The sequence below is a fragment of the Hyperoodon ampullatus genome, assembly GCF_949752795.1.
Source record: "Hyperoodon ampullatus genome assembly, chromosome: 14".
In the NCBI taxonomy this organism is placed as follows: Eukaryota; Metazoa; Chordata; class Mammalia; order Artiodactyla; family Ziphiidae; genus Hyperoodon; species Hyperoodon ampullatus.
The window spans coordinates 30,575,205-30,596,813 of NC_136927.1; the positions used below are offsets into that span (position 1 = coordinate 30,575,205).

The 21,609-nt window shown below is 46.6% G+C and overlaps 1 protein-coding gene across 2 annotated transcripts in view; it reads left to right on the forward strand.

Moving 5' to 3' along the window:
- CLEC16A (C-type lectin domain containing 16A) overlaps positions 1-21,609 on the forward strand; it is a gene marked incomplete at both ends in the record, with an annotated part of 206,270 nt that overhangs the window by 19,368 nt on the left and 165,293 nt on the right. For both annotated transcript variants that reach the window (XM_079719268.1, XM_079719269.1), the window contains 6 exons: positions 5,988-6,136; positions 8,894-8,999; positions 10,963-11,086; positions 13,939-14,113; positions 15,536-15,589; positions 18,841-18,954. In XM_079719268.1, coding sequence (XP_079575394.1) covers positions 5,988-6,136; positions 8,894-8,999; positions 10,963-11,086; positions 13,939-14,113; positions 15,536-15,589; positions 18,841-18,954 — 722 coding nt within the window. The remainder of the gene's footprint in view (positions 1-5,987; positions 6,137-8,893; positions 9,000-10,962; positions 11,087-13,938; positions 14,114-15,535; positions 15,590-18,840; positions 18,955-21,609) is intronic.

A 21,609-nucleotide genomic window follows, 5' to 3' on the forward strand; every position in this document is an offset into this window, starting at 1 on the left:
GGCCCGGCAGCCACTAACCAGTCACAGTGGGACTAACATTCCTTCTCCGGCAAGCCCATTCATCCCCAGCCAACCACAGCTGGCAAGACAGAATGAAAAGAAGTGCTCGAGGCATCAGCATCACCTGGCTGGTTGTTACAGGTGTGGATTCTGGGTGGGTAGATTGTGGACTGTTCAAAGAACAGAATACTATATAGCAGGAAGGAAAAAAAAGGAATGCACTGCTAGCACACATGAAGCAACATGGAAAAATGGGATGTGGTGATGAGTGAAAGAGGCCAGACATCAGAGGGAGTTTCCTGTATGAGTCCATGTATATGAAGTTCAAGATCAGGCAAAGCGAGTCTATGGTGCTGGAAGTTAGGCTAGGGGCTGTCTTTGGGAAGAGAGTATTGTTGGGGCAGGGGTGTGAGGGACCTTTCGGGGAGCTGGAAATGTACTGCCTGATCTGGGTGGTGTATTTATTTTCAAAAATTCATCAAGCTGGACACCTAAGGTTTGTGAGATGTGTGCGTGTGTATATATACATATATGTATATATATATATACACACACACATATATGTATATATACACACACACAGGTATGAGTACTTAAGATTCATATATATGTACATTTTCACATATATCAAGCTATACACTTAGATTTGTGATATATGTAACTTCATTTTTTTACAAGATATTAAATATAGTTCCCTGTGCTATACAGTAGGTCTTTGTTATCTATTTTATATATAGTCGTGTGTATCTGTGAATCTCAAGCTCCTAATTTACCCCTCCCCCACCCCCCTTTCCCCTTTGGTAACCATAAGTTTGTTTTCTATGTCTGTGAGTCTGTTTCTATTTTGTAAATAAGTTCATTTGTATCATTTTTTTAGATTCCACATATAAATGATATCATAAGATATTTGTCTTTCTCTGTGTGACTTAATTCACTTAGTATGAAAATCTCTAGGTCCATCCTTGTTGCTACAAATGGCAGTATTTCATTCTTTTTTATGGCTGAGTAATATTCCTGTGTGTGTGTGTGTGTGTGTGTGTGTGTGTGTGTGTATCACATCATCTTTATCCATTCATCTGTTGATGGACACTTAGGTTGTTTCCATGTCTTGGCTTTTGTAAATAGTGCTGCTGTGAACATTGGGGTGCATGTGTCTTTTTGAATTAGAATTTTCATCTTTTCCAGATATATGCTGCCCAGGAGTGGAATTGCTGGGTCATATGCTAGTTCTATTTTTAGTTTGTTAAAGGACCTCCATACTGTCCTCCATAGTGGCTGCACCAATATACATTCCCACCAACAGTGTAGGAGGGTTCCCTTTTCTCCACACCTTCTCCAGCATTTGTTATTTGTAGACTTTTTGATGATTGACATTCTGACTGGAGTGAGGTGATACCTCATTGTAGTTTTGATTTGCATTTCTCTAATTAGCAACTTTGAGCATCTTTTCATGTGGCTGTTGGCCATCTGTATGTCTTCTGCCCAATTTTTGATTCAGTTGTTTTTTTTTTTGATATTGAGCTGTGTGAGCTGTTTGTATATTTTGGAAATTAAGTCCTTGTTGGTCACACTGTTTGCAAATATTTTTTCCCATTCCATAGGTTGTCTTTTCGTTTTGTTTATGGTTTCTTCTGCTGTGCAAAAGCTTATGAGTTTGGTTAGGTCCCATTTGTTTGTTTTTGCTTTTATTTCTATTGCTTTGGGAGACTGACCTAAGAAAACACTTGTATGATTTATGTCAGAGAATGTTTTGCCTATGATCTCTTCTAGGAGTTTTATGGTGTCATGTCTTATATTTAAGTGTTTAAGCCATTTTGAGTTTATTTTTGTATATGGTGAGAGGGTGTGTTCTAACTTCACTGATTTACATGTGGCTGTCCAGCTTTCTCAACACCACTTGCTGAAGAGACTGTCTTTTCTCCATTGTATTTCTTACCTCCTTTGTTGAAGGTTAATTGACTGTAGGTGTGTGAGTTTATTTCTGGGATCTCTATTCTGTTCCATTGATTCATATGTCTGTTTTTGTGCCAATACCACACTGTTTTGATTACTGTAGCTTTGTAGTATTGTCTGAAGTCTGGGAGGGTTATGCCTCCAGCTTTGTTCTTTTCCCTCAGGATTTCTTTGGCAATTCTGGGTCTTTTGTGGTTCCATATAAATTTTAGGATTATTTGTTTTAGTTCTGTGAAAGATGTCATGGGTAATTTGATAGGGATCACATTAAATCTATAGATTGCTTTGGGTAGTATGGCCATTTCAACAATACTAATTCTTCCAGTCCAAGAGCATGGGATATCTTTCCATTTCTTTAAAGCATCTTCAGTTTCCTTTCTCAATGTTTTATAGTTCTTAGCGTATAAATCTTTCATCTCCTTGGTCAGGTTTATTCCTAGGTATTTTTTTTTGACATGATTTTAAAAGGGATTGTCTTTTTTTTTTAACTTTCTCCTTCTGATATTTCATTTTAGTGTAAAGAAATGCAACAGAGTTCTGTATGTTAATCTTGTATCCTGCTACCTTGCTGAGTTCGTTTATCAGTTCTAATAGTTTTTGTATGGAGTCTTCATGGTTTTCTATAGAAAGTATCATGTCATCTGCATATAATGACAATTTTACCTCTTCCTTTCCAATTTGGATGCCTTTTATTTCTTTTTCTTGTCTGATTGTTGTGGCTAAGACTTCCAATACTATGTTGAATAGAAGTGGTGAGAATGGGCATCCTTGTCTTGTTCTAGAATTTAGTGAGAAGGCTTTCAGCTTTTCACCATTGAGTATCATGTTGGCTCTGGGTTTGTCATAAATGGCTTTAATTATGTTGAGATATGTTCCCTCTGTACCCACTTTGGTGAGAGTTTTTATCATGAATGGATGTTGAATTTTATCAAACACTTTTTCCGCATCTAATCATCTATCATCTGAGATGATTATGTGGCCTTTGTCTTTTCTTTTGTTGATGTGGTATATCACAGTGATTGATTTGCATGTGTTGAACCATCCTTGTGACCCTGGGATGAATCCAACTTGATCATGGTGTATGATCTTTTTTTATATGTTGTTGGATTCAGTTTGTTGAGGATTTTTGCATCTATATTCATCAAAGACACTGGCCTGTAATTTTCTTTTTTGTTAGTGTCTTTGTCTGATTTTGGTATCAGGGTCATGGTGGCATCATAGAATGACTTTGGGAATGTTCCCTTCTCTACAGTCTTTTGGAAGAGTTTGAGAAGGATCACTGTAAGTTCTTCTTTTTATGTTTGGTAGAATTCCCCAGTGAAGCCATCTGGTCCTGGACCTTTGTTTGCAGGGAGTCTTTTTTGTTTGTTTGTTTGTTTTAGTTACAGATTTTATTTCACTTCTAGTGATCGGTCTGTTCAAATGATCTATTTCTTCTTGATTCAGTTTTGGTGGGCTGTATGTTTCTAGAAACTTGTCCATTTCTTCTAGGTTGTCCATTTTGTTGGCATATAACTCTTCACAGTATTCTCTTATGTTTTTTTGTTTTTCTGCAGTATCGGTTGTTATTTCTCTTCTTTCATTTCTTCTAGGTTGTCCATTTTGTTGGCATATAACTCTTCACAGTATTCTCTTATGTTTTTTTGTTTTTCTGCAGTATCGGTTGTTATTTCTCTTCTTTCATTTCTTATTTTGCTTATTTGGGTTCTCTCTCTTTTCTTCTTGGTGAGCCTAGCCAGAGGTTTGTTGATTTTGTTTATCCTTTCAAAAAACTAGCTCTTGGTTTTATTGATTTTTTCCCCTATTGTTTTCTTTATCTCTCTTTTATTTATTTCCTCTCTGATCCTTCCTTCTGCTGACTTTAGGTTTTGTTTTTTCTTCTTTTTCTTTTAGGTGGTAGGTTACTTGGGTTTTTTTTTTTTTTTTTTTTTTAGATTTTTCTTGTTTTTTGAGGAAGGGCTGTATTGCTATGAACTTCCTTCTTAGGACTGCTTTTGCTGCATCCCATAGATTTTGTATAGTGTGTGTAACCTCATTTTTAAACATATTAAAATTCTTAGGACCCCACTTCAGATCTACTGCCTCCTCTCTTAATGTGGGCCCCAAGATTGACCTCAGGAATTGTTATAATTAGGAGATTTTGAAAACTACAGACATGACGTCCTACCTGCAAAGCCTGCTCTGAGACTGTGTTCTGAGGAGGACCCAGCCCACACTGCAGCCCCTCTCATGCCCCGTGCTCCTGAATGGCTCTTAGTGTTGTGTTTGGTGATTCTAGCCTTTTCAGTATACTGTGATTGGCCTAAGTTAGATACCTCTTTGACACCAAATAAAACTTAATGGTTTATTTCTGTTCCCTCCAAGGACAATAGTCATGGTGACCGGAGGACTGGCGGTGGAGGTTAGGAATCTCCAAGCTTTAGTGAGAAGATGAGGGGTGACAGCTCATGTGATTGGGTGCTCCCTCTGTGCTCCTCCCTGCCCTCAGTGCTTTTTGTGCATTATCTCCTTTAATCCTCACAACTGCCCCACGAGGAAGGTCTTCTTGTTCCTGTTTTCAGACAGGGAAGCTGGGGAGTGGGGCAGGTAAGTGTCTTGCCCAAGGTCACCGAGCTAGGAAGTGACAGAGGCAGTGTGGGTCCAAGTTTACCTTTGAACCCAGTGCCTCTGAGATATGAGCATGACAGGAAACCCTGCAGGGCTTCTTAACACACGGAGTGCTGGGCCCTCCCAGAGATCTGAGTGGGAGGTCAGGGCTGGGGCCCAAGCCTCCGCACGTCTGACAAGCTCCTGTGCTGCCGGTCCCACGACCAGACTTTGAGTAGCAAGGCTGTGCCCCACCCTGCTCCCCTGCCTCACCGCGCCTGCCCATGGTACATGTGTGGGTCACGTCCTGCCTTTCCCAGTCTGTGGGGAGGCAGCTGGGATGGCGCAGAGCTCACAGGCTGGCAGCCCAAAAGGCAGACAGTGGGCATGGCAACACTGGCTTCGCAGGGTGGCTGGTAAGGACTCAGAGGATAACGTGTCTGGCCAGGGCCCAAGGCCAAGATTGCAGACAGTGGGCCCATGGGTCGCAGTGGGTCTGTAGACCCATTTTCACTGGCCAGCACAGCTTTCAGAACGAGTTGATCTAGTGGCTGACATTTCAACATCCAAGATACAGCATTATGATCTGTGTTTTCCAGCTTCCTTTGCACAGTTGGAAGCTCTCACCACGCTGGGCATGCACTTCTGCAGGGGCTGGGCCCTGGGAGCTTAGCAGGGGTAGCCGCTCTCCTGTGGCTCCAGTGCCCACAGGGCCTCGTCATCCAGTTTTCATCCTTGGCCCGCATTAGTGCATGGTATTAACACAGGACATCGGACCTGAGTTTGAATTCCATCTCTGACTTACTGTCTCTGTGTCCTCGGGCAGATAATTAGCCTTAGTTTTTACTCATCTGCAAAACGGGGAAAACAAGGTCCACTCTGCAGCATCATCATGACGGTGAGTGATAATGTAAAGCAGTCAGCCTGGTGCTGGGCAGGTAGTGGAGGTTCAGCCTCAAGTGGCCTTTATGAAATCATGTTGCCTTATGGGAAGGAAAAAACCACGCGGAGCCCTTTGTGGCATTCGAGAGTGACAGTGTGACTTTTGATGGCAAAATGGGGCCAGCTTTTATAAGATACAGTGCAGCTTACCCTCATCCGTGGGTGGTTTGTGAAACACCCAAATACCAGCTCGTCTGCCCCACCCCCTGGCTCTCTTGTTGAACTCTGCCAGCAACGAAAGAAAATGCTCAGGTGTTCTTTTCTGTGGTGTGGGAGGCAGGGTGAGCCGGCTTTTCTTTGGCATCGCTCTTGAACTTTCTAGTGACTGCACATGGTGGCTGATTTCTTTGCTGGTTAAAGGTTAAGCTGCCCCCTATTAGCTTGACTGGTTCAAGTACTGATACATTCTCATGGTCATCTGCTTGTTCCTGCACTTTCTCTGCTTGCCTTTCCTCCAGCATGAATTAACTAACCTGTTTTCTTTTGTGTTTTTTTTCTCCCTCTAGATTATTTGCTCTCTAATAACTATGTAAATTCTATCATTGTCCATAAGTTTGACTTTTCTGATGAGGAGATTATGGCATATTATATATCGTTCCTGAAAACGCTTTCGTTAAAACTCAACAACCACACGGTCCATTTCTTTTACAATGAGGTAAGTAATTGCAGAGGGGCACATTTGGGTGGAAAGCTAGCCAATCAGAGCAGCCCCTTTGGTCTGGGTGACCTCTGTTTACAAAGCACTTATGCATTCACTGTTTCCTCATTTTCATAGCAACACTGTTTGACCTTGGCATGCTTTAAATTTTTTTTTTTTTAACAAGCTACCTTTTCCGTTTTTAATGTAAAATGCAATTTGCCCTACCTGAGAGCATGATACTCTTGGTAGGGAGAAGTGCCCAGAAATTAACTTGGGGTCGTGTTCCTCTGTTGGCAAAACAGGAACTCCAGTCAGGCCCAGCTTTGCCATTTCCCTGCTGTGTGACCTTAGAGAAGTCCCAGTCCTCCGAACCTCAGTTTCCTCGTCTGAGAAATGGGGATGTTAGTTTCTACCTTGGAGGGTTTTCCAGGGGTTGAATTAAATAAGCTGATGTCTTCAAAGCAACTACTATGTACCTGGCTTCCTAAAACTGTAGCCATTGCCATTCCTTATAAGCTAAAATCCCTGGTATTCCTTGAGAGAATCACTAACAATTTAAATAAATAAATAACTGTTGTTCTCGCAATGAAGAGGAGCTTGAACAATCAGGTCAATTTATCTCACATTCCAAAAGGTACAGATGCTGGCTGTCCTGGGGCTGGCTCATCCTGTGGCTCGACCACTTCATCCGTGACCCAGGCTTTTCCATCTTCCTACTCTGCTGACCATATAGTTGGCATCTGTCTTGAGGCTCAATCCCTCATGGTCTCAGGATGGCTGCAGGAGCTCCAAACATCACATACTTACATGCCACTGCCAAAAAGCCTGAGGAGATCACATCCCTTCTCGTGCTCCCTTCTAACTGTCCAAAAAACTTCTTTCCCAGAAGCCTCCCAGCAGACTTCCTTTCCGGTCTTGCAGGTCAGAATTCTGTCACATTTCTCTCACAGTGTGTCTGACGTTGGGGAGTGGGCTGGCAGGGCAGTTCTGGCTCAGTCTCTCACGAGGCTGCAGTCATCTGAAGGCTGGGTTAGGGTTGGGGGATCTGCTTCCGAGGTAGCTTGCTCACATGGCTGACCATTCGGTGCTGGCCATTGGCGGCAGGCCTTGGTTACACAAGCTCCTCCAGGGTCTGCTTGAGTGTCCTCACAGCATGGCAGCTGGCTTCCTGTAGAACAAACGATCCTAAGAGACCAAGGCAAACTGTAATGCCTTTCAGGACTCGGCCTCGGAAGCCACATGCCATCACTTCCACTGTATTCTTTAGGCCACACAGGCCAGCCCTGACTTAGCGTGAGAGGACGCACAAGTTGTGACTTCAGGAGGAGAGGGTCATTGGGCCATCTTGGAGGCCACATGCTGTCTGCATGGCAGGTGTCTTCTGATTGGTGGTCACACATGCTGCACAGCCTGTATTTGAAGTCAGACCATAGTCCCAAACATTTCCTCTGAGTTTGGGCAAAATTCGTCTAGCTGTCTCCATGGGACGTGGCAACAGCAGCCTGCACCTTGACTTTCTTTGTCTAGATTTGTAGTGGCAAGAGCTGGCCTCAAAGGGGAGAAGTACTAGCTGCCAGTCACAAAGCGTGGGGCACTTTGGAAGATGGACATTGTGTGGCCCAGTGCCTGGCACACAGTTGGTGCTCACTAAATGTGTCCAGAGACCAGAGGGGTGCTGTTTGCGTTCTCCCAGAGGCTCTCCTGGGCGGAAGAAAACCCACCTGCAAAGTTCAGACCAGAGAGGGAGCCAGATTCTTCCCCCACTCGGGTGCAGCTGGGCTTCTGTGCACCTGGTGGGGAGGGCAGAATGTGGGGATTCTGGGGCCCGAGTGATGCTTCTGGAAGAGTATCCTGCTGATCACCAGAGGAGTGGTAGGAGGCTGATGTTTGAGGTGGACTTAGTTTCCTTTTCTGTGGACCAGTGCAGTAGCTACCACCTGTTACGTGCACATCTGCTTCTAGTGCTCAAAGTGGCGTTGCCTTCATTAGATAGGTGTCACCTCGCTGAAGGTCATGGGTTCCCTCTTCCCCTCCCCTCACTGCCTGGGGGTGCCCTCCAGTCTGATCCGGAGCCATGTGAAAAACTGGCCAGAAGAGGGCAGCAGAGTGCGCCTCAGCGTGCTGTAGCCCGGATCCTGTGTGCCTTTTCCTTAGGGCTCTGTCGGTGGAATTCTTTGGTTCTGAACTGTTTTGATCTGTTCTGATGACCCCTTTTTAATGGCAGAAGATTCCCGAGACCCTCCTTTTCCATGATAATGTTTACACTTTTAGTGTTTCCAAATAGGGAAATACATATTATAGATTCTGATGTAGTCAGACTTTGCATTTGCCTTTTATTAGTAGAAGCGGCATCTAATAACTAACATTACTACCGAGTGCTCATTAGGTATCAGGTGCCAGGGTAATCACTGTACCTGAAATAATCTCATTTAATCCCAGCAACCATAAAGTGGGAATTATTATCCTCATTTTATAGATGAAGAATCGGAGGCTTAGAAATATTACATCACGCAGCTAAAAAGTGGTAGGAAAGATCATGAACCCAGGCCTGGCATTTCCTGGACCCGCTTCTGTTTCTTCCACGGTCTCACCTTCCCAACCCTCCCCACATTCCCCATCGGGAATGAATTACTGGCTTAAGGTTCACGTGGGTACCTTTTTTTTTTTTTTTTGGTCTTTTACTGAAGTCTCTGATAGTATTCAGAAAGCTGGGGTAGGGGCCTGCCTGTCTTATGGGTCTGTAACTCATTTTCGGTACTTCTTGCGTTTTAGCACACTAATGACTTCGCCCTGTACACAGAAGCCATCAAATTTTTCAATCACCCCGAAAGTATGGTTAGAATTGCTGTAAGAACCATAACTTTAAACGTCTACAAAGGTAAGGTTCCTTATGTGCTCACGCCTCATCGGGTTTCTAACTTGACCGCTAGTGCTTGGTCTCCTGAGCCCATACAAACAATTCTCTGGTGGTAACAGGGAGCTCATTTATTGTAGCTGGGGCTGCCTGTCTCATGAAAGGTTGTCATCACTGAACATTTAGCTACCCCCTTACATACATTTGTGTGCCACCACCTTCTGCATTTTAAAGCCCAACTCGTTGCTGATACACAGAAGTCATGCATGTCCTAAGAGAGGCACATGTGGGTCTCGGAGCGGCCATGTGATAATGAGGTAAGGCAAAGCTGCCTTTGAAATGTGAGAGTTAAATTCTTGCCTTTGGCCTGTAAAATATACTTCAATATAGCCAGGGGGTATGTTATCTTTAAATAATGTATGAGAGCATTTCTTGTCGCAAACAGCAGGGGGCAGTATTGCATTCTCAACCGGCTACAAAGCCCCACAACAAATTCCTCCTTTCTCCCAAGAGGTACTTAATGCCCAAATCATTGCCTCCAGGAGAAAGCCCTTCCGTGGCTCCCCGCCTGCACTAGCACAAAGGCTGGCTGGACACGAGCTTCCCAACCTGGAATTGCCCTCCAAGGCTACGGCCTCTCTGCCTAACACCGGGGTTATTTCCCGTGTAGTCACCACCCTAGAGCTGGGACCCCATTTTCTCAGGGACCAATGTTTTGACCTTCATCAGTTATGATGTTATTAATTGAGATGACTCCTAATTGGGAGGGGGCGGGAGCTCCTCGGGGACTCACTCCAGCCTGGTTCTGGGGTTGCCTTAAATTGGAGAGCCTTCTAAGAGCCCAGAAGGGCCCATCCGGGGGTCGCAAACTGAGGACCTGAGGGCCAAATCCAGCTCTCAGACAGGTTTTCATTGGCTTAGATATTTTTTGAAAAAAAATATATAGTTGTCAATATTTAAAACTTGAGAGAGCTTGGGTAACAGTCTGGATTTCTGACTTGAAAATGTAGATGTGGCTCTTTGGGCCCACAGTCCTGCAGGGCAGTGGTGAGCTGACGCTGAGAAGCAGCTGCCCCCTTTGGGGTCAAGGCCTGTGCTCCCCCGTTCACCCACTGGGCCAGCTGGCTTCGCTCACCAAATTATTGTTGGCCAGCCTGTGGGCTTCTGAGTTTGCGACCTGGTATGACCCCCAGTCTGGCCACCTCCTGCTCTCTGCTCTCTCTGTTCTCTTCTAACCTGCATCTTTCTGTCTAGACGCTTCCTGCCCTAGCTCTCTGCCCCTCTGAGCAGCTGTCTCACCCTCCCAGTTCCTAACCCTGTTAACTGTTGTCTGTTTTTTGCCTTTCCTTCAATGACGATTCCCGTGTTCCTTATTCCAGTGTCATGTAAGTTAATAACTTCTGGTTTTCTGCTTTCTTAACTTATCCTTACATGCAAATACAGGAAACTTGCTTGAGAATGGTGTAGTTTTCATTGTAGTCTAGCTAAATGCACTGCTGATAAGTAGGCTTCCTAAAGCACTATTTTTTTTTTTTTTTTGGGTACGCGGGCCTCTCATTGTTGTGGCCTCTCCTGTTGCGGAGCACAGGCTCTGGACGCACAGGCTCAGTGGCCATGGCTCACAGGCCTAGCCACTCAGCAGCATGTGGGATCTTCCCGGACCGGGGCACGAACCCGCGTCCCCAGCATTGGCAGGTGGACTCTCAGCCACTGCGCCACCAGGGAAGCCCCTAAAGCACTATTAATGTCTACCTTTATTAATTGATTTTATTAATTATAAAAATAACGTAAGAACTACCTTGATGAGTATAGCTTTCTGCATAAGGTAACCATTTTTAAGTATTTCCAGGAAAGACAGAAAAGATTCAGATTATAGTAGAGGGCTTTTTATTGTGGTTTTGTTGTTGTTGTTGTTTTTAATATCCTCCAAGTTATATTTGGTAGCTTGACTTTTTTTTTTCCCCTCTTCTTTTGTGGATTTTCTCAGTGGATAACCAGGCCATGCTGCACTATATCAGAGATAAAACTGCTGTCCCTTACTTCTCCAATTTGGTCTGGTTCATCGGGAGCCATGTGATCGAACTTGACAACTGTGTGCAGACGGATGAGGAGTAAGTGACCCCCCGGGTGCCTGTTAGGTAGACAGGGTGCTTAGGGGAGGATTCCGTTTTTGTAGAGAAAAAGTAAACACTAGAACAAAACTTACCCACCTGTGTTTTCACGGAATGTGGACTTCCATACTCTGAAAGGTTCTGCCCATTTTTCCACTTTTCATAACAGTAGGAAGTTGGAAACAACGCAGATACCTCCCAGAGGGGAATAGGGTAAGTGAATCCAGTACATCCATAGGTGGGGTGCTAGGCAGCAGGTAAAAAGATGAAGATGATCTGCCACTGGTGAATGGATAAACAAAATATGGTATTTGCGTGCAGTGGAATAGTATTTGGCGATAAAAAGGAATGAAGTGCTGACACATATACCATGGATGAACCTTGAAAGCATTATGCTCAGTGAAAGGATGCAAGGAACAACCTAGTGTATGATTCCACTTTATGAAATGCCCAGAATAGGCAAATCCATAGAAACAGTAGATTAGTAGTTTCTAGGGCTGGAGGAGGGATGTGTGGGGGAAATGAATATACTAAAACACATTAAATTGTGTACTTTGGGTGAAGTTTTTGGTATGTGAATTATATTTCAGTAAATCTTAAAAAAAAAAAAATTAAGTTGGTGATGAATAGAAGTTCCAGAACAGGATTTCTCAAACTCTGCACTATTGATCTTTCGAACTAGGTAATTCTTTGTGTGGGGCTGTCCTATGCATTGTAGGGTGTTTAGCAGCATCCCTGGCCTCCACCCACTAGATGCCAGTAGCACCCCCTTTCCAACTGTGAAGACCAAAATTGTTTCCAGACACTGCCAGACGTCTCCCTTAAGGAAAAATTGTATCAGTTGAGAACCACTGCCCCAGGGTGATAGCTTTGCACAGATCTGGTAAGAGGCACACCTAGATGGGGTCAGGCCGATGAAGGGACTCAGGAAGGAGGTCTCCTGAGGGCAGAGGGCTAGAGAGAGAGAAAATATTAGCTTCCATATTGGGAAAGAAGCAAGGCGAGGTGGATGGCAGATCTGATGGGGCATTTGGGAGGATAAGAACCCATATAGATATGGATAGTCATGGGTATGAGCCATAATGCGACACAACTCCAGAAAGAGCAGAAAGTTATACGAGGAAGGGAGTGATCTCCTGGTCCTCCCTGGGGCTCTGCAGTGAATGGTTATAACGTCAATACCAGTTGCTGATGACTGCTGGGTGGGGAAGGGTGGAGAGAACACAATAAAAGGAGGTCATTATGTAACATCTAAAATGGCTCAATCGCAAAATAGAGGTCCTTGTAGATTTTATAGAAATACAGGAGGAACTATCCACAGAAACACCTAAAAGAGTCGAAAACCGCTTCCTCTGGAGAGTGGGCAGGGGTTGGGGAGGCAAGGCCAGGAGCTGCTGTGTTTTATTATCAGCTCATCAGTACTATTCGATTTTTAAATCCATCTGCATGTATTACTTAGATTTTTTTTTTTTTTTTTTTTTTTTTGGCGGTACGCGGGCCTCTCACTGTTGTGGCCTCTCCCGTTGCGGTCCCGTTACAGAGCACAGGCTCCGGACGCGCAGGCTCAGCGGCCATGGCTCACGGGCCTAGCCGCTCCGCGGCATGTGGGATCTTCCCGGACCCGGGGCACGAACCCGTGTCCCCTGCATCGGCAGGCGGACTCTCAACCACTGCGCCACCAGGGAAGCCCTACTTAGATATTTTTTAAACTAAAGGTTTCAAAAGTGAAGTGCATTAAAGATCCTGCTGAAGGAAAGTGAACACAGTATCTTATTAAGTGCGGGGGAGGGGTTGCAAAACATTGTGTATAAATAAATGTTCTGGGTCTCATGGGAGGTAGAGTCATGGGTGCTCATTATACTGTGAGGCTTTACGATGTGTGTTTGCTATAAATATTTACTAAACATCTTATTAAAGCATAATAAGGAATAATTATCCAAAATTATGTAAAAGAAGCAAAAATTTTTTTTAAAGCATATGTGATTAGATGGATAGACATGTAACACCTGCCTTTTAGATGTGACTATAGGGACGTGGAAATAACGTAATATTATCTGTTAGTGGTGGGACTAGGAGACTTTGATTTCTTTTTGCTTTTATTTCCTTCGTCTGTCTTCCACTATGACCATCTATTACTTGGATAATAATCATAATAAAAATAAAAGGTCTTGTGGTAGCTAGATTGCTCTTTGCAGCAGATCACACTTTGGGGGAGGTGAAAGTGCCCCATCGGCTGTTTCAAGGCTTCGTCCTTGGCAGAGACCAATCCACTCTTGGGGCCTGGCGGCCCCAGTGCCTGTTGCTTCACTGGAAGCAGGCAGGGCCTCCTGGGGCTTGGGGTTGGGGGTCACGTCCTTGCGCTGTGCCCCCCATACAGACGGGGCCTGTGGGTCGGACGTGGCTGCTGAGGCCTGCTTCTCTCTTCAGAACTCCTCTGGGGCATTTTAATTATCGAGGATTTATTGTTCCATTAATGCTGCTTATCTTGGGAGCCAAGGGATCTTGCCACTTGGACTAGTGGCTGCTCTTGTTTGAAATGGCTTGCTAAGAGCTTCATTGGGTTTTGCTTTGTTTACCCCCTTTTGTTTTGGGCTGTTGTGGTGATGGTGGGGTGAGTTGTACTGAGGCCCCCAGAAAGTGGGGGGACCCCATGAGTCCCCTAAAATCGAATGCATCAGACCTGTCCCTTCTCTCTTTCTGAAATCCACTGGTAGGGCCAGGATGGGTGTCTCTCGAGACTGGCTCAAATATTTGTTTGTGAATGAAGTGCCACCTGCGACCTAAGTCTCAGGCCATTGGTTCTAGGCTCTGAGCTTTGGCGTCCGGGCTGAGATGGGCGTTTCTCCCGGCAGGCATCGGAATCGGGGGAAGCTGAGTGACCTGGTGGCTGAGCATCTGGACCACCTGCACTATCTCAATGACATCCTGATCATTAACTGCGAGTTCCTCAACGACGTGCTCACAGACCACCTGCTCAACAGGCTCTTCCTGCCGCTCTACGTGTACTCGCTGGAGAACCAGGACAAGGTGGGCCGGGCTGAGGGTCATCTGTAGGAGGGGAAGAGCAGTCACCCCAATAGGACGGGGCTTTGCAAGGGACCAAGGCTTTGTTTGAGCCTGAGGGAGATTCTTTTCAAAGCACGCTGGCTTCCCTTTCCTTTCCTCTTATTTCCTGAGAGGGGGTGGAAGGAGAGGGAGAGAGAGACAGAGTATATGAGTGTGCGTGTGTGTGCGCGCGTGTGTGTGGACTGTAAATGAATGAGAAAAGATTACTGACATCAGAAGGAAACAGGAAACCTCTACAGATTCAGGCTTTTTGTTTCTGTGCATCCTTCTCTTGAGGTGTTCTCATTTCTGGTAACTTTTTCGGATAGTTGCCAGAGCTAATTGATTTGGAAAAGATCCAGCCAGCCACAAAACTTGCACAGGATGGACAGGAGGGGATGGAGCGCACCTAGGAAAAGAAGCACTTGTGGGGATAGAGCCTGTTCAAGTGCACATCCTCGGATGCCCTCTCCCTCCTCTCAGGGATGCTGGCTCAGCGGGTCTGGAGTGGACCGGGAACCTGCCCCGCAAGTGATTCTGAGCTGGTGGTTCTCGGTGCCCCTGTGAGAAATGCCACTTCGAGGAGGGGAGACCTTCGGCCAGTACCCCTAAGAGTTAAGGGGCAGGGGCCTTGGCAGGAGGCGGGACAGAGCCAGCGGGTGACTCTGCAGGGGCAGGGGCCTCTGCAGATGTGTCCCAAGGAGGTATAGCTTTCTTTTTGGAGATGGAACATGGGGCTTCTTGTTAAAAATAAGTGAATAAAAGAAAATTGCAACCCTAACGAGATCTGCCAGCTGCAGCTCTGGGAGGCAGAGAGAAAGCACGGGAACTGGCGTTTTCAGACGCGGGTTCAAACTCTGCCTCTTCCCTTTCCTCATTCTGCGACCTTGGATGAGGCAGTCAACCTGCCTGAGCAAAACGAGGGTCTTGAAGATCCTCACAGGGTTGGTAGGAGATGGAACTTGTTGAAGCCCAGTACAAATGAGGGGCTTCTCAGAGGCCAGAGTGCCCCAACTTCTCCCTGCCTCTCTCCTGAGAACAGGCCCCTGGGGCCTCTCCTGCTGGGTTTCAGGCTCTCGGTGCCCAAGCTGGGGGAAATTAACATTCTTGGTAATTTAAGGAGCTAGTTCTTCTCTCGGGTCCAGCCTCTAATCCGTGATTCATGGTGAAAGATTTCTCAGGTGGAAGAATAGTGGCCTTGCAAATGGTATCGGATAGGATTAGGTTGTGAGCTTATTTTGCAGGGTGGACTTTGCCACCAGGAAAGAAGAATCTTAGGGTCTTGGAGGAAGTCGGGGTGCTGGGCGCTGCTCCTTCAGACAGATGGCTTCTGGCTTCATGGATTTTGTGCTGCCCACATGTGTAACCCAGGTTTCTCTGTCTCTTTCCCCCAACCTTCACCAGGGAGGAGAACGACCGAAAATCAGCCTGCCGGTTTCTCTCTACCTTCTGTCCCAGGTACGTCTGATCGTTCACCTGTGTCCCCACCACACTGGGGGTCCTTGGAGTGCTGCTGCCTTTCAGAAATTTCCCAGGCCACATTGCCCCATCTTCTCTCTCTGTGTCCCCCATCTTGAAATAAAATAACAACACTGAGTAGAGGTGCTACATATCTTCTTCGTGGCAGTACTTGGAAATTTAAGGAGAAATAAATCAAACCTGACACATATGTAGTTGGTTTCTACTGTGGGGCCTGAGGTTTCCAAAACAAGCAAGGAGTATCCTAAATACCCTGGAAATGTGGGCTGGGTGGCCCCTGTTCTCGGCCATATTGAAATAAGCCCCAAACTGCAGGACCCAGTGTGTGTACACACACAGCAACCGTGGTTTAACAAACTTCTACTAATGAGGCTGTTTTTAAAGGCTTTTGTCATGGTTCTAGTTCCCAGATTACCTTCTGGAAGGTGTCTTGTAGCAGCCTTAGTGCCCAGATTTGTGTCTTGAGCCAATTTGTCTGCCTCCCCCTCTTAAACAAGTGTGTTTCCTTCTCGTAATTATATAATATTTACAAGAAGGGAAAAACTCCATGGTGACCCAGTTACATAACTTTAAAAATATTTTTATTACAAGCAGTCCAGACTCTCAGGCCATCTCATTAGACTGTCAAGTAGCCAGACGTTTGACCAGAGCTCTGTTCCCACTTTTGCAGTGGCCCAGGTATTTATTTGCTTTGCTGAGAACATGTCCTCCTCACATGGTCCCTGGGCCGTTTCGAGTTTGAGGCGGGTCTGTCTCCTGTTGGCCTGAGAAGAGAGATGCAGACCCGGCCTCTTCTCAGTGGCTGGACCAACCAGGATCCGTATGTGGCCGGCTCACGTTGCTCCCGGAGTCTTGTTCTGGGGGCTCTGTTTGCTCAGAGCTGCACACCGACTCCTGAATGCCCCTCTGTGCGATGGAGCTCTGTGCAAGCCCCAGCCCCTCCTGGCAGCAATTTCTGCCGCCTCATTACAAATCCGCCAGCTTCTCCTGCTTGGGATTCTGGGAGTCTGGCAGGACCTGAGCAGGCCAGATGCTGAGCCACAGGAATCCCATGGCAAGCGCCCCCAGGACCCTTCAGCTGCTGGTGCACCCCGAGGAGCACGGGGGTCAGGACACACTTTTTCTCCAAGAACCCGTTTTCTCCTGCTTTCCTTGTGAAGGACCAGCAGCTCAGGCACCTAATTACTTGTTTCAGTCTCTCACAAAAAGCATTGTCATTGGCCTTCCTCATCCTGAGTAAAGGGCTCCCCTGCATTTCTATGGAGCTTTATCATCACGTTGCCCGAATGTGTGAAAACCTCGAATTGGGTATAAATCCCGGTCCTTAATTAAACTCTACATCAGAACATCCTTACAAATTATTTTACAAGCATCGCTACTAAACCAAGAAAATTCACATTAACGATGTTAATTTGGTGTGACAAGGATGCTGTCCACCTGAAACTAAACCACCACTGGGGACAAGAGCGTGACTCGGACAGGCTGGCCCAGCCTTTCGAGTCTGGCCCGCACATGCTTCCACGTACCTTGCAGTGACCGGCCCTCCCCAGGCTTTTCTCCGTCCAGAGCCCAGGAGGGAACGAACACCATGTGTGTTCACACCGGCCTTTGCCACGCAGGCCTTAGCAGGTGCTCACTGAATATTTGTGGACTGAATTCCTTCGTCATCATCATAGTTACCCATGCTTGAATGCCTGCCGCAGCCCTGGACATGGGCTAACCCATTTGGTCATACTGTCTAGTCTATGATAGCATTTCTTTGGTGTTTTAAAAACAGGTGTGCTTTTTTTGTTGTTTTTAGGTAGGTATCACATTTGTCTATTCTGCCTGTACCTTTAATCTGAATTGTATTTATTTTTTTGAACAATATATTCACCCTACTCAAACAGTACAAAATAACATGTAGGGAAAAATCTCCCTCTTACCTCTGTCCCCCACACACCCAGTTCCGCTCCCCAGAGGCAGCCAGTGTTTTAGTTTACGCCTTTCCTTTTTTTTTTTTTTTACAATATTTTTTAAATAATTTTTTTTAAGTTATAAAGTTCAAACAGGTGAAAACCAAGCTGCCTTTCTACTTTTGTTCAGTCTCCTGATTTCTCTCCCCAGAGACAGCTATAGTTACAGGGTCTTCCCGGGTCCTTCCAGAGACGGGGAGAACTCTGCCAGGGATTCTCAACTAGTGGCAATTTCGCCCCACCCCGGGGGACGTCTGGCAGTGTCCGAAGATATTTCTGGTTGTCACGCCTGGGGGAGGGGCTGCGGCTGGCATCTAGTGGGTAGAGGCCAGAGATGCTGCCAAATACCCTCCAGTGCACAGGACAGCCCCCCACAGCAAAGATGTATCGCCTGACAGTGGTGCCAAGGATTCAAGACCCTGTTCCCTGTATATATAAGCAAATACAAATGGACGCACACACCCTCTGATATACAGATGGTCGGTACATCCCACACTGCACTGTGGTACCGTGTTGCCTTTACATTTTAAAAGAAACCAGCAGGTGTGTCTGAGCCAGCTTTGCAAGGCGGTTTTGGTACCCTGATTCCTCAAGCCATTCCCCTGAACGCTGGGCAGCAGGGTGGGGTGGCCGGGCCATCCCAGACAGCCCAGCACCTTCTGATGTTGCCTCCTGGCACGACTCGATCGGTCTCTGGCCTGTGCGGCTTTTCCTCCCCATGGCTTCCACACCTGCCAGTGCTGCCCTGGAGTTCTGGTGTGCTCAAACCCACCGCAAGGGTCAGAGCTCATTCCAGGGATGGGATCTCCGCATAGGCATCCTCTGCCAAGTCCTTGATTGGAACAGGGCTCGCCAGCCCCTTCTTCCATGTAACCGAGGTGCTGGGCCGCTGCCTCCTCGTCTTATCCTAATTGGATTTGACACTGAAATGCCTGTGGAGAGGACGGAGGGTGTGGATTTGGCGCTCCCTTCCCACATTGCTCCACTCCAGCCAGATTTGGCTGCAGCCGGCCTGAGGGACAGTCTCGCTTTAATGCACTTCCTTCCGCCGAAGAAGAGCCAGCCAAATAGGTAACAGTCTGAAAGAAGGAGGGCCCAACCCTTGAAGGAGAAGAGTATAACTGGTTTCTCCCCAGTGTGACCCATTCTTTGGGTTTTGCGTCACCGGGATTGCTGCTGAGACTCATGTAGCCCAGCCTTGTTTCAGATCAAGGAAGGAAGAGGTTGAAAGTCTGCACACTTTAATGTGCATCCCATTTTTTTTCCCCTCACCAGGTCTTCCTAATTATACATCACGCACCCCTGGTGAACTCATTAGCTGAAGTCATTCTGAACGGCGATCTGTCTGAGACGTACACGAAGCCCGAACAGGATGTTCAGAGAAGCTGTGTAAGTCATTAGTGGGGGCCTGTCTCGAGACCCTGATAAAAAGCCATTGGTCATTTTGTTAATGTGTGTTTCTTTAAAACCAGAAACCAACATTCTGCTTATTACAGCACTGATGATGCATAAGCTGGTCTGGGGTTCAGGGAACCTAATCAGTCTTGACATGCATACCCAGAAGAATCTGGGGTCGGGTACTAAGAGTGGATGTGACTGAGCGTACGTTATTGAACGTGGAATTGTCCCGTTCTGGGCCTCAGGTTGTGTATCTGTGAGACACCATTATTGGGTCCGAATGAGAGAATACCTTGTCTGAGGCACCAGCATCTACAGAGGATGGGCAGGGAGCATCTGTGAATGACACGGACCCCATGAGAGGGTAGTAGGGAGCAGTGGGGACTATGACAAATTGGAGGGTGTATATGTCCTTTGTGAGCAGCCGTTGCTCACCCCAGCCTGCACTTGTTCTGCGGGAACGTGGATGCTGTATTGCCAGGTTTTCTCATGTTTCTAGAGACACTGGAAAGCTGCATTTTTAGGCAGATACTCCCAAGTTTTAAATTATCACCAACTGTGGCCTAAACAGCATGTTTGTGGTTTGTGCATGTTTGTGCTCTGCTAAAGGGAAACCCTGATCACCAGGGTGATGACTTCTCCCGAGGCTTTCCCTGCTTGGCCCTGTGTCTTGCCTGCCTTCCCTCCTCCCATCCTGTTCACACACACACTGAGCTCCAGGCTACCTCAGTCCTGGCCCTGCTTGCTTTTTTCCCAGCGTGCCCTGTGCTTTCTTCCCTCCACACCTGTGCCCTTAACCCTACCCACTGCCTGGAAGGCCCTTGCTCCTGGTTCCTTCTCGTTAAAGGTCTTACCTGCTCTGAGCAGGCGTCTTGTCTGTCATTGGATCTGCTGCAGCGTAGGCTCTACATACACATCTGAAATGAGAGGTGTTTACACAAAGGCCGTTTCCTGAGAGCTCTGTCTCTGCAGCCCGGTTCTCAGTCGGCACGCAGGTGAAGGGGCTGGGCTTACCCTTGGGCAGTCGACTCTGTGGTCATATCTGAGCGAGTGGGTGGAGGGTGATCCCGGAGCGTGATGGGCCAGCACTGCATGGAGTACAATGACAAGAGGCCCCTGCCCTTCTGGTTTTTCCCGTGTACAGTGTCTTGGCCGGGCCACTGTGCTTTTTAAGGCTCATTAGAGCCTCTGAAAAGGTTTCCAGAAACCTTCTGTCCTCATTAGTGGTGGCGTTAGTTCAGCTGAATTGAATGGGGCCTTGTCATGGTTCTTGTCTGGCCTATCCCTTCTTTGCTTCATTCAAGAAGTATTTATTAAGCCCCTTCTTTGGCTCAGGCATCATGCCAGCTCTGGGGATATACAAAACCTAGATAGCCCCTGTCACGCTGGAACTTTACAGTCCAGCAGGAGAGACAGATTTTGATTAAGCTTACAAACAAGTGTACTATCTCAAGTCTTATATGTGCTCTAAAAGGAAGGAGTAGTGTTTGGTGAGAGGATTTAACCTGGAAGTGATGGGGGTGACGAGCGATGAATAGGAAGGACTCCCCTAGTGGTCCATGTTGTGACAACACATGGCTAGAGAATGTGGAGCTGGCTTAGTGTTGATGCAGCTGGAGGTATTTCTTTGCAACTTTCTTAAACTCACTTTTGCTGAATGAATGCAAGTAATGGAACGTTGAATCAGAAGAATCAGCAGGGTCGCCAGGCAGGGCTGCTGAGGACCCCTCCAGCCAGTGGGTCACCCTGGGCAAGTCGTTTTACCCCATTTAGAAAACAGCGAGTGTAGGTGCCACTCGGGAGGGCCGTGGTGAGGATGGGGAGAAGATAGATTTAAAGTGCCCATCAGGTGCTTGACAGGCTGCAGTCTGGCCCTCAGAGCTGTTTGGTTTGGTCTTCACAGTGTTTGAAAGAAAATTTTATGAATCGCCAACTTTAACATTTGGGAAGTTTCACATGGAAGTCCAGATTTCAGGATGGTCTTGAACAGTCAGAAGATCTGGTCCCGGTTGTGCATATGTTCCAGCAGGAAGCTTCTCTAAAGCCGCCCCCATCAGATGAGGCATGTGTCTGCCGTCAGATCTTCCCAGTCCGTCCCCACCCAGCCTGCTGCTAACTCATACTACATTTATGTTAATAACAGACCAGAATGGAGTGGGTTCCTTTGGACTTTGTTTTGTCACATGATTTCCAGAGCCCAAGATAGCTGCTAACAGCTCATTGCAGAATGTCTATAAGACCCTATAAGACCCTCGCTGCTGACGTTAGACTTGGTATTCCAAGAGGTGGACCCAGAGGTTGTTGGGGCGCTTGGGTTTGCAGGTTTTCTTCATTGCAATTCATTGACGTGCAGTTGCAGGAAATAATACAGAGAGATCCCTTACCCTTTCCCTAGTTTTCCCCCAGTGGTGACATCTTGCAAAACACTAGTACAGTGTCACAAGCAGGATATTGACATTGATACATGGGGGATTTGCAATTAGAGCAAAAGCAAATTGCAGGAAGTTACTGGTGACCTCTCAGCTTAGGATGCCCACTTTAGTTGAACCCTCTAGTTGGCGGGATTGTCTAGAAGATCTGTTCCTTTTCCCAATGGCCTCCCCTTGGGACGAGTTCCTGCCTCCGCTGTGATAGATGCATGGCGCT